The sequence below is a fragment of the Pieris brassicae genome, chromosome 6 (genome assembly GCF_905147105.1).
Source record: "Pieris brassicae chromosome 6, ilPieBrab1.1, whole genome shotgun sequence".
Classification (NCBI taxonomy): domain Eukaryota; kingdom Metazoa; phylum Arthropoda; class Insecta; order Lepidoptera; family Pieridae; genus Pieris; species Pieris brassicae.
In genome coordinates this window covers 1,730,197-1,745,986 of record NC_059670.1, presented here as the reverse complement: position 1 = coordinate 1,745,986, position 15,790 = coordinate 1,730,197, and the positions used below count along the sequence as shown (strand labels likewise).

Genomic DNA, 15,790 nt, shown 5'->3' with positions numbered 1-15,790 from the left:
TATTAAAAATTCTTAAATTTTACTCTTAATAAACAGTGTTAATGTTTGGTGGAACAAACATTTCATTTCATTTCAACATATAAATTATTCATAATTTATACAATTTAATTAATTTTAATTATTTATATACTATTAATATTGTTACTATTGATATTTTTTAGTGATTAGAGATTATGTGTAAAAATAAAAGTACAGTATTAAGATACAAACTTGTAGACTTTTTATATATACCCAGTAATTTATCATGAATAACCCTATCATACTAGTATTATTACTATGTATGTTAAGAAAATTATAAATACTGTATATTTGATTGTTATATTTAAGTTTTAATAAACGATTCTATCAAAAAAGAACAAAAAAAGTAACTCTGCCTTAAGACATTGAATGCCTTAACAATGGATCAAAGTAATAGCCGGAAACCAGAGCTTTTTAGGCGAATTTTGTGTGTTAAAATGTGTTAAGCCCCTTCAAGAAGCGTATAGATATAATTTTAGTGTGCTATATACGACTGTTCCTTGGGTGGAAATAACTTTTTTATCTATATTGTTTGACTGTCTTTGCATTCTATGTATGCAGATAACCAGTGGCGCTACAACTTTATAGATCTTTTAATAGGTAATTAGCACATGCCGAATTTTGCGTCAGCATACCGATTTCCTCACGTTTTTCTTCACCGCTCGATCGTGAGTAAGAACGCACAAAGGCAGTCCGTTGGTGCAAAGCCGGTCTCGAACTTACACCCTGATGCGTATAATAAAAATAGTTATTGTACATAGTATTAAGTAAGGTAACATATACGTATGTTAAAATATATATTTTAAATAGCTAACAGTACAGTAGGTGACATCACAGATACTTAAAAGATTAGTTAGCCATTATATAGAGCGATTTTTATCTGAAGTAATTCTATCAATAAAATAATGTATATCTGATTATTTAAAATGTATTATAAATTTTAAGATGTTTATCGTAGATCATAAAATCACTCATTTTATCATTAACACACGCAAATTGAGGACATTTTCGGTATGTATTTATTAAAATCTTTCATAATGTATAAAATTATATTTTTTAAGTTCCACAACGTATTTGGTAAACTTTTTTTTTACATTTATTATGTTTTAATTGGTCGTATATAAAAACGTAATAACGTCAACATTTTATGTTGTTAAATTTCATTTTCCACCAATAAAAAGCTACATTAATCCTGAAATAATGGTGATTAATATTCCACGTGAAAAATCCGTACTATTTTTTTTTTACTCTGACTTTAACTTAAGAACTAAGTAGAAAGTCGCGTTCAACAAAAATACTTATGATTTCAATATTTAATGTTTTATTTATTTGTTTAATAGTATTCTTATTATTACTACGTACACAAAACATTATATTTAAAAACGAAAATGAAATAAATTTATGATAAGGGGTTGTATATACAATATAGGTAATTGTAATAGATGAGTGAAAAGAAGCGAGATTTTGTTATAGAACAGGAGGCCAAGGGCTCGCTTGATGTTGAAAGAAACCTAAAAGTTCGCGAGTGCGTTGCTAACCTATTAAGAATTGGTTCAGAAATATATCAGTGGGTAGCTGGTTCCACGTAGTATTTGTGCGCGGCAAAGACTGTCTTAAATATGTTCAGTTGTGGAACGACAGTCGGGGTGATTCGATATATTTTGTATTTACCTCGTGATGAAACCAGGGTCACGATTAATCGGAAAAACTAATCTGTACACTCTCCATGGTTATTACGGTATAAGATGTAAGAGACCCCACAGCCGTGGATATGCCGCTATGAGAGTAACTGGAAATCGACGATTTGAATCACTCATACACCATGTGTGGCCCCACAATTTGATTTTTAAAGAGTTGCAAGCGGTGGCCCAGAGTAAAGCACCGTCTCGCTTTGTTGAGAACACCAAGCTTCTTGCAGGCTAATATAGGCTTTCGAATAGAGGTGTAGCCACAGCTGCCCGAGAAATACCTGCCCGGCCAGTGTAAAAAGTATTTAGACCATTTGTGTCAGGTCCAGTCCCGAGGTGAGGGAACAGAGATCCACCCTGACATACACGCTTACTCCCGCCCGCGGCATAATGGAATGTTCCAATTTGATTCCCATGAAGTTTTAGCTAGGGAAGATATCTGAGTCTCGGTGAAAAAGACTAAGGCTGGATTTCGGTCTCCATGTGGTAGTAGTGTAGTCTCTGTTTATTCTGCACTTTCTTATTGAATGATGGGCTCCAGGAATCTTACTGCAGGCTATACTGTGATGAGATGTATCATGACGTATAATGACCCATGTCAACGACTGTTGGACTTTTGTAGCCTATTCACAGCAATTTTTCGGCAACGCACTCGCGAGCCCTCTGGCATTGAGAATGTCCATCTATGGCGGTATCACTTAAGATCAGATGATCCTCCTGCCCGTTTGCCCCCTGTTTTATAAAAAAAGTTCGTTTGTTTGATTGTCAGAGTTTAATAAAAAAAATCTATTTCAGAAATGTTCCTCAAAACGGGGCTAGTACTAGCCATATTAGGTCTAACCAAAGCAGAAAAAATAACATTGGCTGATATAGACGATTCTATGACAATTGAAGATGAAATATTAGTGAGATCTCCTGATGAAATCTACAGACTACCGACAACCGTAAAACCCATATCGTATGATATTTTTATAGACTTTTATTTTGCTGAGAAGACTGACAATCCTTTTTCATATAACGGAAGAGAAAATATAATTATACAAGTAAGTATTTTACAATATATCTAAAATAAGTGAAGTAGAAAACTGTTTCGAGATGAAATTCTTGTCAAAATATCCAATTTGGATATTAAAGTAACAGAACTTTCTTTAGCCATTAAAGACACAAGTATCGCACGAAAATTAATCGTTTCGAGATGCAAAGCAAAGTGCAAAATAATCGTGTAGCCTTAATTTGCGGGTGTAAATCACTAACATGAAGTCACATCCTGAATTGCGCTAACAAAGTTATTCTGACTGCAAAGCCTATGTACGACTCGACCTTAGCCACTGGGCCTTTTCAGCTATTTCGTAGGAAACACACAACATCCTACAACCACATTAGTTTTGAGATTGAAAACAAAATAAAGTCTAGAAAAAGCTTTTACCAAATATTAAGAAACACTGCTTTACCTATAACTATTAAAATGCATGATATGTTGGAATCAACATTAAATGTAGGAATTTGAGTTTGCATTACAATGATACCTGTGTATTTGGTAGTGTGTCCCGTAAAAACATTTAAAAAGAGTAAGGTGTCAAAAAAGTTATGTTAGTTTAGTTATTTTTTTATGTTTACAGGCTGAACAAAGTGACGTATTTCAAATAGTTCTTCACGCTAATGTAGATAAAATAAATAATATCACTGTCGAGACAGAAGATGGAGCTACCTTACAGCTTGGTACACCGACCTATCTCCTGGAACCTCAGTACCATTTTCTGAAGATAAATCTACAGCAAGCCCTATCTATGTACACTAACTATACCTTAAAAATTGATTATTCAAGTACTATGAATGAGGGACCAATGAAGAGAGGCATTTGGAGAGGATGGTATAAAGATAATAATGGAGTAGAGAGGTGATGTTATAATTTACTTTGAAAAACGATAAGCAACTTATATTAGGTTTAATGAAATGTTTCATACTAAAAATACTTGTCACTCACATGAGACAAAAATAATAATATTACAAAAATAAAAAGTGGGTAACATTGAAAATGTTTAGAATGGGCCAGTTAGAAACATTGCTAATGAAAACGTTTTTTGAATTTCAATTTTAGAACTCTTTGATAACCTAATGTAGTATAGTGCATTCATTTGTCATCTGTTTTTGTAAATTGGCGGCAAATCTAAAACTCTTGTTACACGTGACAATGAACCAAACTTGACTTTCGTTGTGGGCTTACTCAACAACAAAGCTTCGATAGGCTGCGATTAGCATTTCTTAATGAAGCCCCATCTTGTGCCACTATTTACAATTGGCTTAACGAGCCCAAGCGTGGACGTAGCAATCTCAATGATGATCCGCGTGAGGGACGTCCTTTAACAGCACTACTGAAGATAACATCAGTGCTGTGCAACGCAGAAAGAAAAAAGAATGACCTATCAGCAGATACGGGCAAGCCTAAGCATTGGTTTGAGTCAAGTTCAAAAAATATTACACGAAAATTTAGCCGCCTGGAAGCTGTGTACCAGATGGACTTACTTACATACTTTAACCGACGACCATAAACACCTTCGCATGGCCTGGTGAATATTTGACTATGGCAGGTTTGGAGATAATGAGTCATCCGCCATACAGTCCTGACCTGGCGTCCTGTGACTTTCATTTATACCCAAGAACTAAAGATAAAATTCGAGATATTCGCGTTACGAGCCCTGAAAATGCGGTGAAAGCGTACGAAAATGCCATAGAAGAGACCCATAAGGAAGAATGGACCCACTGCTCTTTTCAGTGGTTCATGTGTAGAGGATTACGGAGATTACTTCAAAACACAATAAAAGTATTGGCAACTTTCTACATTAAGCCGTTTTTCATTTTCTAAACATGTTCAGTGTTACTCAGGTATCACACCACCGTCATGTGCAGTTTTTTGCATTAAACTCCATCTACCAAAAACCTATTGGTGTATTCAAACGTATTCGAAAGTGGTCCACTGCATTTTTTTACGTAATAAGAGGCAAACAGGCTCACCTGATACTGAAGCTACAATATCCCGCGTCTCAGAAAGCAAGCTGTTGTAAAGACTGGCCCTGAAATAGTTTACATTTTTTGCGACCATATTTGTTTCTGATTTTAGATAGATGTAAATTATTAGTGGATTTTATAACTTATATGCATGTTGTGTATTTGTACAGCCATCTCTTTTTACAATAATCTAGTATTATACAAGAAAACATTATATAAAATTTTCTTAACCTACAAAGGAATAAATAAAATATTTAAAAATTAATAAAAAGAATGTCAAATCAAATTCAAAAAGTTTTGTTCCTCTGGCAGTGTACCCTTAACGCTAGCAGCATTTTCTCGCTGTATTACGATACTTATTCGTTGAGCTAAGAGAGCACCAGCTCTGGGGTCATCGATACTATCTATCACGCATCAACTTAAATTTTTGATAAACGCTTGTGCATTTGAACCACTTGAACTTCAAAGGCACGCAATCGAAGCTCGAGGAAACACTATTTCACTAAGGAATTGCATATTGTTATTCGTACTGTTATCGTTGTTTGATTATTTTGACCGTGGTATCTTTATCCGTAAAGGTTTAACACAAAAACTTTCTAAGCATAAGTTAAAATTTGGATTTATAATTGTAAAAAATAATAAGAAAAAGATTTTTTAAAAACATTGTAAAAATTTATATGACATTTGCATGCTATTTATATATAGCTGATTGTCCGGAAATTTGTAATTGATAGATCTAACCGGTGTACCACTATCTTGGCAAATTTAACGATTTATTACTATTATTACGTTCCAAGGCAAATAACTATTGTATATTTTTTTTATGATTTCAGAATATACACAACAACACATTTCCAACCATATAACGCGAGGCAAGCTTTTCCTTGCTGGGACGAACCTTTGTTCAAGTCAGTCTTTACTGTCCATTTATCTGCTCCAGCCAGTTATACCAACATGTTTTCTAATACTGAAGTTGCTTCTGTTGATAAGTAAGTTAAGATTTTACCGTATCCATAGATTAGTTAAACAACCGTAAATTAAAATATTCCTTTTAAAACTTTATACTTATTTTAGAATATTGAAAAGGCTTTAGCAAATAATAATTATTATAATGATTAAATTTCATAGATCGACGTCACACCTAATTAATATTTATATTGTAAATCAGCGTCAGTCCTAACGGTATAATCTCTTCATGAGTGTTTTAAATCGCCTAATTTTTTTTAACAAGTAACCTAACATAATTTGTTATATATATGTTAATTTTTTATTGGTGCGAATTTTACCTAAACTGAAATAAACACTAACGTTTTTTTTAAATTGATTTAAGCGATGAAAACGCCGGTCGCCTCACAAAGAATTTCTACCCTACGCCTAAAATGTCTAGTTACTTGGTAACGTTTCTTGTAAGTGAAACATTTCAAGTGATCGCTCAAGATACGTCCTTCAAACCACCAATTAGGATTATCGGGAGATCAAATACGGTGGGTCTTGCTGACCATGCTCTGGAGTTGACGGTGAAAATGACCCAGTTCTTCGATGAATATTTCGAAATACCATACTCAACATTACACCCTCACCTAACTAATGACCATGTATCATCACCTGATTGGGCTTCCGCGGCCACAGAAAACTGGGGCATGGTCAGTTACAGGTAATTTGTTAATAAATTTTGTTGCATTACCAGAGCAGATTTGTGTTAACAAGGGATCTTCTAGATTCTTATTGACGAAGTTGTTGAAATAGGAAAGAGGTTATTACTAATTAGATTGATTAGTTCTTAGCGTACCTCGAAGTCAATTATTCCACATTGAGGGAAACCAGACGTGAAATCCTTCAACTTCTATATTCAATTCTTTTCCATCCCAAAACTCCATCTAATCTTAAAAAATCTCCATCAAATTAAAAAAAAAACTTTATAACTATGTTACGCTCCTCTAATATTCTTTAGTTAGTTTTGAATATTCCATCTCACAGCTCATTCTCAGGCATTTCGTTTAGGATCTCTGCCATTGAGTTATGGAATAGGCTGACCGACACCATACAATTGTCTTCCTCCCTAAGATATTTTTAAACTCTTCTACCTAAACATTTATTAACCATATCATATCCTGCTTAATCGTGACTTCTGCAATTCTTGTATTTTTTATTTTTTGTATTGCATTCTCACGAATCTGTGAGATTAGCTTTTTAGTTTTTTAGTTTATTTCATTAATTTTTTTTTTATATTACCTTATCTTTTGGTGATTCTCTAAATTTTCACTATACGATTTGATAATGCACTCGGACTTAATACATTATATTTCTTTTCCTTACTAGGCTTGCCTTGAAGAGATCGCTTATTAGTGATAATACTGCTTGTTTCAATCCTTAAAAATTTTATGTCATTTGTTTTTGAATTTAAATAATATCTATTTCAACTATATTTCCTCAAGTTCATCTAAGTTTCTTATAAATTGACCATTATAAGCAATAGGCAAATACTCATTACAAAAAAATAGCTAAACTATACACTCATATATTTTAGGGAACTCTACATGATTATAGATCCGAAAGAAACAATAATGTCCACCGAACAATACGCATCAACCCTTGTGTCACACGAGCTGGCTCACAAATGGATGGGTAACCTCATAACATGCTTCTGGTGGAGTAATACCTGGATTAATGAAGGATTCGCCAGCTACTTCGGTTATATAGCTGCTCATGGGGTAATGTATTATTACTGGTCTTTCTACTGTAAATATTATTGATTTAGTCTTTCAAGAGTAGAAAATTTACTAGTTTTTACAACTCTGTAGCAGTGATTGGTTTCTTGTTCTTTCGGACAAAACCCATCTGTATAGGTACAACCCTATAGTTGTAGTGCAACTGAATTATTATTATTCGTCTTATTTAACGTAAAATATGACTTCAATACACTGTCATCGTTATATTTTAAACGAATATATAATAATTGAATATACTATTTATCGTTAAAATCAATACTAAACACAAAAATGCAAACACATCAAATAAGTTTATAATTTGTTATAAAAACGTATACATTGCAAAATATACTACATTCAACTATGTATTTAACTCACATGTTGCAATGTGTGTAGAGTACAATTGGTAGCGCCGGTCAAATTCGCCATTGATTATGTTTAATTTCCTACAACTTATTCAACTAGAATCGTTTTAGTTGTTTCTTAAGTCCTTGCTTCTTAGCTCACGGTTGCGGGTTGAATTCCACAGCCAAATATTGGTAAAAGAGGAATTAAAAAGCTCGATCTATAATAAGGGAACACGATTGACCAGTTTTAAGTTGAATTATACTGGTAATCTCAAAGTCATATTGAAACCCAAAATATTATCAGTCATTCAGAAAGTTAATATTGATTTTCAGATGTTCCCCAAGTATGAATTGCACGAACATTTTAATTCGAGATACCTTCAAGCCAGTTTATCGTTTGACTCCGGTACATCAACTGTGCCTTTGAACCATGATGTCAACACTCCGGCTCAAGTTACCGGGCATTTTGGTACTATTAGTTACTCGAAGGGAGCGGCATTTTTGCGAATGATTGTTGATATGATAACACCAGAAACTTTCAGAAAAGCTTGTAAATTTTTCTTAATTGATAAGTGAGTATTCTATTTCTAATATTTATTAGACATTTTAAAAGCGTGTTAAGCTGGTGATTCAGCGTGAAATTGTGAACGGTGAAGTCGGGCCGCGCTGTGCTTTTTTAAGAATTTCATCAACATTAATACTTGCTAACAAGAAAAATATCGCGAGTAAATCGACATAACTTTAATACAAAAATGGTCAAGTCAGACACAGAAAGTTGATCGCCTATTTAATGAAATGATCAATTGCATTCATTTATCTGTGACTATGGGTGAGACGGACTCCAGTATGTCCAAACCAAATTTGACATACGTATGTCAAAGACTTGCTTCCGAATCTTAGGGTAAGACTCGTAAAGAAATTATTTAGATATTTGGTCGATGGTACGTAGCACAACATCTGTATCACAATTAAGATGCGATCGAGGATGTATATACAACGTGTTTTATCTATATATTGTTTTTATATAAAAAAACACACAAAAATCTGATCGACTACTTGCTATAACAATTCTTCTTCTCTTCTGTATCACGAAACTATTATCAATTCTTTATTCGATTGCCGGGTTTTTATTACTTAATATAAATATTATATTTACGCTTTTTATTGCTAACTAAAAATTATGAATATCATACAGCGCTTACGAACCGACAGACCAACAGGATTTGTATGAAGCTTTCTCGAAGGCTATACAGGAAGACCGTACACTGAGTCAATACCAAAACTTTAATTTTACTGAATTTTATCGAATTTGGGTCAACGAAGCTGGGTTCCCTATTCTAAATGTCACAGTCAACCACTCTACAGGAGAAATGCATTTAAGCCAGGTAATAATATACTACTATTTGTTGTATATTATTGTTGTATTTGTTGAAAATAGCGAATGGCTCACTTGACAGCTATCTTTTGGATAAACTTGACGTCAAGGTACCGACGTGTTCTGTGCGTATCCCACAACTATTTATGATACCCACAAATAACAACAATCTATCCCAGAATGGTTCACGCGCTAGAATGTGAAAGTATTATAATTCTGTGTGTTGATATTTTTCACAATAGTTTTTATGAATGCAAAAAGATCATTCGCGGTGCAGACTTGCAACCTGAATGAATAACTTCTATATTTGTCATTAAATTTAATATATGTATAGTGTGTGTAATAGTTAATATTTGGTGAACCAGGATTGAAGATGCCACTGAAATGATGTGTACAGGTGTAATTGGACTTCAGGCTTACAAATGTTGTTTAATTTGTAGTAACTTATTATTTGTTATGTATTCAATCAATCTGTTATTTGTTTCTGTACCGAAAATGTAACCATAAAAAATAAAAAAAAAAAATATTAACGATACGGAAAATTGTTCTGCGTAACATAGTGCTTAAAAATGAATGATTTTACGGTAGATGTTAAATGGCATAAACGCACCACGCGGTTAAATAAAACTAAAAATTACAGGAAAGATTCTTCATCAGTGCAACAGCTACGTCCACTGGTCAAATATACCCCATCCCCATAACGTATTCAACGAAATCCAAACCAAATTTTGAGGAACTTAAACCTTTATATATGATGTCTGGTGACAGGGCTGTTTTAAACAAAGGTGTTGGAGAGGAATGGGTCATATTCAACAATCAACAACATGGTGGGTATACTTTCGGCGTTTTTACTTAGTCTTCTCAAAACTTTATGTTTACTAAAAGCTCTTAAACACAACTTAATAATATAAGTTACTTATTGGCTCAAGTTGGCACTACCTAATAAAGAACCATCGCAATGTGAAATAAATGTCCATATAAAAAAAGAACATATAAAAAATTATATGGTTCGACAACAATATTGATACACGAATATAAGGTTATCATAATTATAATTCTTATAGGTTTATACAGAGTAAACTATGATGAGAAGACCTGGAATTTGATAGCTGATGCTTTATTAAAAACCCCGAATGACATACATCATTTAAACAGAGCTCAAGTAAGTTATATAATACTTTACATTCAAATATTTGTCAAAACTCTATACAAATCTTTTTCATCGCCAATTACAAGATATGGTATTTGGAATGAATTTCATGCATGTACTAAATCCATTGAAAATGTCTCTTGGCCTTCGGAAACGAAAAATTTTCACCGTTTACTGGTATGTGTCAATTCGTTAGCTGTAGCAGATCCTCCACCTCCACACCTGTGGCGTAATTTTTGCTGGATGAATCAACGTATCATGTTATGCAAGCAAAGGACCTGTCCATAAAGCCTTTTTACTGAAACAACTAATCTTAATTAAATTAGATGGACGTGAAATACATGTCATGTAAACAAATTCATGGATATAGTTAACAAACTGGCAGACATGGATATCAACGAAAACCTTTAAAACTGATTTCTCTTGTCGACTTGTTAAAACTTAAATAGGAATGAAAAGGGTTTTATAACCGATATTGATTTTCTACAAAGACCAAGTAAATAGTACACTTTTATTAAGAGAGAACATAGGTATTTTATTTACAATTGGTTCAATTACAAGCGCTGCCTAAATAATTAACTATATATTATGTATTAGAATAAATTCTTTACTGGAAGATCCAAATAAAAAATACAAATTAAGTATTTGAAATTGGCAAGCTCTTTTTTTATTACAGGTTGTAGACGACGTATTTGCACTAATGAGGTCAGAAAAAATGACGTATAACTATGGTTTCAAGATCCTACGGTTTTTGGAGAAAGAAACTAATTATCACGTCTGGAATCCAGCTATCAGTGGTTATACCTGGCTTAGAAATCGCTTTAGGCACCTTCCTGAAACACAAGCTACATTTGATGTTAGTGTTATCATTCTTTAAACCAATTAGTTATCAGTTTTATTAATTTTGGCATGTGTGCGGATGTTAAGATGTGATTGTATACACACGTGTTAGATTTATTATGATATAAGATTCGTATAATTTGATAAACGAACTTTAACTTTCTGAAAGTTGCTAAATTGCTGGACTTGATTATGAATCCTTATTTTTATCGAAAGCGGTGAATTCGTACGTCTATATATACATTTTAAATCAGTGATTACTATTTTCATAGTAGTTTCAAGATGATTACCGGGCTAATAAAATATCTGTAAGACTGTTGCTTTTGGAGAAAATTCATTATTTAAATTGAAACTGAAATGTCGCCTTTTACTTTTTACGGCTACGTTAATAGCATTTAAAATTGTTTATATTATATTGACTAACTTTCAGAGCAATTAGTTATACGAAACATTATAACAACATATTCACTTATTATTTTCTACAAATATAATAATCATAGAGCTCGGAATAAGTCGATTTAATATACAATGACTTATTTTGACTTTGAAATTACTTTGAGTTCATAAATAAATTACAATCCACTGAATGCGGGACGGTCAAGTAATGTAGAATTTATTGTTGATTTATCAATTTTTTATGAAACAGGCATATGTGTTGGGCCTTATGGAACATGTTATAAATTATTTGGGCTACGAACCAAAGGCAAATGAATCGACTACCACGAGTGTAACGAGACAGGAAGTACTACACTTCGCATGTTTGTTGGGTCATGAAGGTTGCGTCAAGGAATCATTAAACAGATTTGTCGCACTTAAGAATGGAAATTGGTGAGTCTTATGGCAATCTACAGCATTGATTATTGCTTCCTCACCCCGGTACCAATTGCGCAAGTAATACTTACACGTACAAAAATCTGTGACGCCTGTATTGTTTTTTAATATTGGACCAAAAAGGAAAGTATCGGATGCAATCAGCCAAGGCTAAGGATAAGCAAGTGTAAAATACACTTAATATAAAATGTTTAAATCAGATTAAAGTACAAGGATTAATAGGCTTAGTAATTAAGAATTTATTTTATCTAAAGTAAAAGCGAAATATTGCGATAATGTTAAACATTATACCTATTTTGGTAACTGACAATTTTTATTATTATAGGGTTGATCCTAGAATAAGAAGGAACGTGTACGTGGTAGGTATAAGGGAAGGAGGGGCCGAAGATTTCAATTTCCTTCTAAATCGGTTCCAAACATCCAACTACGCCAACGACCAATTGGAAATCCTCAGAGGTTTGGGCGCAACACAAGACCCACAGTTGTTGATTAGGTTTGAAAACTCTGTTAGTTTTGCAGTATTATTTAAATATGTGAAGTGTTAGACAAGGACAGAAATTGACTGCAAATCAAGTACTTTTTATATTTAAAAAGTGTAAGACACATGAAAGCAAAATATTAGCTTTTTGAAAATCTACTAAAGTAATTTGAAAAATCTAATTAATTTGTATTGCTATAATAAATGTCATTGCAATCATAATACAAAAGCTGGACTGCCTATTCATGTACAATCTAAATTGCGCGTAAAATAACAATAATCGTACATTATAAAACATGCGTGGCTGTACTGAAATCCTTAGAAGAAAATTTGTTCAGAGCATTTTTTTTCCAAGCACTTCACTAATTCGTACTTTCAACCTTTTCGGTAATGATTAAATTTACCTTTTGTGCTATTTTCTAGATACCTCGAGTTGACTTTGACGAAGGAAGTACGATCACATGATAAAGTAAATGCGTATAATTATGCACTACTTGGCAACAAAGATAACTCAAATACCGTTCTCAAGTTCGTTAAAAACAATATAGATGCCTTGAGGAAAGCGTAAGTTTGCTTACTTTACTGTTAGTAAATTGCATTGCAAATGCAAATGCAGTTTGTTACGGAAGAGCTGGTAACCCCGACACATGTATTTTTTTACTTTAAAGGGTTCTCAAATCTTACACATTATAATAAATCGTTGTCAAATGTATACACACATTTTATTTGTTTTTTAATTTTATAACGTATCCGGAATATGCTGAAAAGGCTATATGTACAGGTTAAAAGTGATTACATAAGAGCTGTTACATATATTAAGTGCTTGCCTGGAAGAGATCGCTCGAAAGCGATAAGGCCGCCAGTTGCCCTCCTTTTGATTTAATTATGGTTTTTTTTTATATTCGTAATATAACGAATTGTTAATAAATAATTATTTTGAGACATTATTTTCTGTATCTCTTCATACATTTGACATTACAACTTGTTTAAGAACGTACTCGTTAGAGACCTTCGGGACCCAGGTTATACGAGTCATGCAACGATAGCACTACATATCAAATGCTTCTAAGCGCCGTAAGGTATCTTCTTTAATAATCGAGCTTCACAATTTAGTTGCTAATTTATTTGCGTGCCTGGGGCATAGCCGCTACCTTCGGCTAAATAAAATGGGTAAAATCTAGGGTTAACGGCAGGGTTAAGGAAGATATCAAGCTACGCAACGTTGTTGTGAGAGTTGATACATCTGGGACAAGATAAGACACGCTTAAAGAGGACTACTTTCACTTAAAAAAGAAGATTTTCTGTTGTCTATTCATCTAGATAAATCATAATATCTCTTATCACAATTTTTTAGATACGTCGAAGACTCCCCAGCTAATCCTGTCCACACAGCGCTTTCAAATCTGGCGTCATATCTAGAGGAAGATGGCCTTCAAGAGGTAAGGTTTTATATACAAAGTGAATGTTTGTTTATATACATACAAATCTATAAATATGAAATGTGGGATTAAGACTGTCAACCAATTATTTTAATTATTTGTCTAACAAGTTTTGGCAGCTTGGCAGTAGATGAAAATGCCTTTTAAAAAGGTTCTTTTTATATAATAGAAGGGAAATGGGCCGGAGGCTCATCTGATGTTAAGTGATACCGCCGCCCATGCAAACTCACATTGCCAGAAGGCTCGCAAGTGCGTTGCCAGACTTTGCTGTTCACCTATGTTAACGTACTTCGAGCTCGATTTGCCTATGCCTTACATACCTGTAGATTTATTACTTTTGCTGCAGTATGCGAAAACAAGATGGTGTGAGTCATTAGATATAAGAAAATACCAGCGCAAATATTACTATATAACTTATGCACGCATGCCAATGTCCTATGTTTTGCTTAGTTGACTGATCGAGTTTACTATGTCTACCCACATTTTGTTGCTGTTTTGTTTTGTTATTTTATATAAGTACATCTGTGCGCTCTAATTATTAATCTTAGTTTTGCATAGTGTTTCTCAGTAAGTCATAGTCAATTGCATACATAATTCATGTATGCAATTATTATGAGAAAAAAGGTTTTTCTTAAACCAAAAACAACTTATTTATATTCTAAGATCGTTTTACACTGTCCTATATAAACGATACATTTCTAATACAATAATGTTTTTTACAGTATGAAGCCTGGCTACGCAGTACACAGACCAATAGTCTTCAATTTAATAGAGCAATTTCTGCTATAAACTCAGCTCGTAACACTATGGCTTGGGGTTCAGCCAACGCAGATATGATCTTAGAAGCTACTAGAAGCAGCGCATCAGTTGTTCTGTTTTCTACTACACTGGTTTTGGCCATGCTTTCTATAACGATTCGTATTTAATAACCGTGAATAAAATGATTAATGTTTATAGTTTGAGTTTTTTTTTCAAGTGAATGGGAGGCAATTAAAATAAGTAGACTTTTCACGATATTGTATTAATTTAGGAACTCCATGTAAATTACTGGCTGAAGTATTTCCGAACCAATTCGACATAGGGTCCTTCGAGAAAAGAGCGTAACAAATCTTAACATCAGATGATACTCCTCTACGTTTGCCCTCTATTACATATTAAAAAAAAACTTATTGCAATCGATTTACAAATAAGTTTTGCAAATTTACAAAATGATATTCGACACATTGACGTCATTGCGTTGCGTAGTAAAATGGTGGTTTTTAATAAGAATTCAAGATAAACTGTCGTTCATGGGCATAGCAATTTCAAAATACAAGTATATCTAGAGATATGAAGGTATCAAACGCTACAATTGAGGAAATCACTTAACTAACACTGTTAGCTTTAAATATTGAAATTAAAACTAAATTGCTTGCAGCAGAAGTTATTATAATGCGAATCAAATGCCTCTACATATTCGTTATCTGAAATGAAATATGATTTTTTAATAATATTTTTATTGTTTTGAATATTTCAATCTTATCTAAAACTGCGTTAATTCAGAATAAGCACAACAATCGTGTAGGTTTATCACTAAATTGTTGGCTTATCTTTATTAATTTATCGAAAAATTCGTAATTACGATTGTGTCATGTGTCGTCAATTTGTAAAACTTTCTTTCACTGGCGTATGATTCCTTCAATCAGTCGTTAAATATAAAGGTATTCACGTCATTAAGAGGTAAATTTATATTCAATTTTAATACATATAATGTGGACTTCTCTTATATACAGTATAAACTCCATGTAACGTCCCTAAAGCGACGAAATCAATTGGCTTTTGTTGGTTTAGCTTGTCCTTCATACAATGATACCCTTTGACACTACACCCACTCTTAATAACGACAACAGTTGAGTAATAAAGTATTTTTT

At 33.1% G+C, this 15,790-nt stretch overlaps 1 protein-coding gene across 1 annotated transcript; it reads left to right on the top strand.

Moving 5' to 3' along the window:
• Window positions 1-956: 956 nt before the first annotated feature.
• LOC123710963 (membrane alanyl aminopeptidase-like) lies at window positions 957-14,836 on the top strand. The gene is made up of 16 exons (XM_045663307.1): window positions 957-1,029; window positions 2,502-2,749; window positions 3,326-3,603; window positions 5,546-5,701; window positions 6,043-6,366; window positions 7,240-7,423; window positions 8,101-8,339; window positions 8,963-9,152; window positions 9,783-9,969; window positions 10,207-10,304; window positions 10,969-11,148; window positions 11,779-11,960; window positions 12,289-12,456; window positions 12,865-13,005; window positions 13,796-13,880; window positions 14,603-14,836. The coding sequence occupies exons 2-16, from the start codon at window positions 2,504-2,506 to the stop codon at window positions 14,804-14,806; spliced, it is 2,862 nt and encodes a 953-aa protein (XP_045519263.1). The 5' UTR covers window positions 957-1,029; window positions 2,502-2,503; the 3' UTR covers window positions 14,807-14,836.
• The last annotated feature ends 954 nt before the right edge of the window (window positions 14,837-15,790 follow it).